This window comes from Triticum dicoccoides, unplaced genomic scaffold (genome assembly GCF_002162155.2).
Source record: "Triticum dicoccoides isolate Atlit2015 ecotype Zavitan unplaced genomic scaffold, WEW_v2.0 scaffold226618, whole genome shotgun sequence".
Classification (NCBI taxonomy): Eukaryota; Viridiplantae; Streptophyta; class Magnoliopsida; order Poales; family Poaceae; genus Triticum; species Triticum dicoccoides.
The window spans coordinates 1-1,192 of record NW_021244165.1 but is presented as its reverse complement, the minus strand read 5'-3'; the positions used below and the strand labels follow the sequence as shown (position 1 = coordinate 1,192).

At 40.2% G+C, this 1,192-nt stretch overlaps 1 protein-coding gene across 1 annotated transcript; it reads right to left on the bottom strand.

The window, feature by feature from the left end:
* Positions 1–4: 4 nt before the first annotated feature.
* LOC119345334 (putative receptor-like protein kinase At3g47110) lies at positions 5–1,186 on the bottom strand (the record flags this gene model as incomplete). Its single annotated transcript, XM_037615458.1, has 1 exon — positions 5–1,186. A coding segment is annotated over one exon (1,182 nt), but the record flags the coding sequence as incomplete, so codon positions are not given.
* Positions 1,187–1,192: the final 6 nt, after the last annotated feature.

Here is a 1,192-nt window from a genome sequence, read left to right as displayed (position 1 = left end):
TAATGATCTTAATGAGACAACAGTGTCTTATCATTCTCATGACCTCACATTCACCCTCCAAACTCTTGAAATGTCTTGACTGAGCAAGGTTGAACACCTTGACGGCCAATGTTCTTTCTTCAGTGTCCAAAACACACTTATAAACTACACCATAACTTCCTCTCCCAAGCAAGTTAACTTCTGAAAACTCGTTAATTCCTCTCAATAATGCATGATACGGGATTCTCTTGTAATGGTTGTCAACAAATGAATTTTGCGGCAATATCTTCTGGCCTGGTTTGATCTTCTTAAGTATCCAAATAAGAAGAATAACTAAAAGTGAGAACAAGATTGTTTCAACTGTCGCTAGAGAAATTAGAAGATACTTTGGCATCTTTCTTTTGTTCTTGGTTAAGTGGCTTGTGGGGCATGGATGCAAGTGAAGTTGAGGTGTACCACCACACAAATTGACATTCCCAGCAACCGCTGAGTAAGTGATGTTTCTGAAAACACCTTCCTTTGGCACCTCGCCTCGTAGAACTAATGGGATTGACCCTGAGAGGTTGTTCTTTGCTAGATACAATTCTTGCAGGTTTCCAATATTGCCAATGGCATCAGGAATATTACCAGACCACTTATTCATGGTCAGGTTCAATTGATGGAGCCCATTTATAATTTTTATTGACTGAGGTATGCTTCCCTCAAACAAATTGCTGTCTAATGATAGCCATTCCAACACTTTGCAATTCTGAATACTTTCAGGTATCTTGCCAGACAACCGGTTTCCTGATGGAGTAAGTGGGTTAAGGTTTGTCAAACTACCTACTTCGTTAGGAATGGGTCCAGAAAGGGAATTGTATGACAAGTCCAAATACCATGAAAGGCTGGGCAATTTGAAAATCTCTTTGGGCATTGAACCGTTAAGATGGTAATTCTTTGACAATTCAAGTACAATGAGGTTTTTTAACTCTCCTTGGCTTGCTGGAATCGGACCCTCCAAGGCGCAATTTCGTGCAACAAGCTTATTCAACTCGGAAAGGTTTCCTAGCGATTGTGGTATGAAGCCAGACAAGCTATTGTTATACAAGTATAGCTCAATCAAGTTTTGTAGCTTACAGATGCTCTCTGGAATCACTCCATACATGGAATTATTTGCTATCGATAATGTTCCCAAACCAGCCAGATTGCCAATATCCACAGGTATACTCCCAGA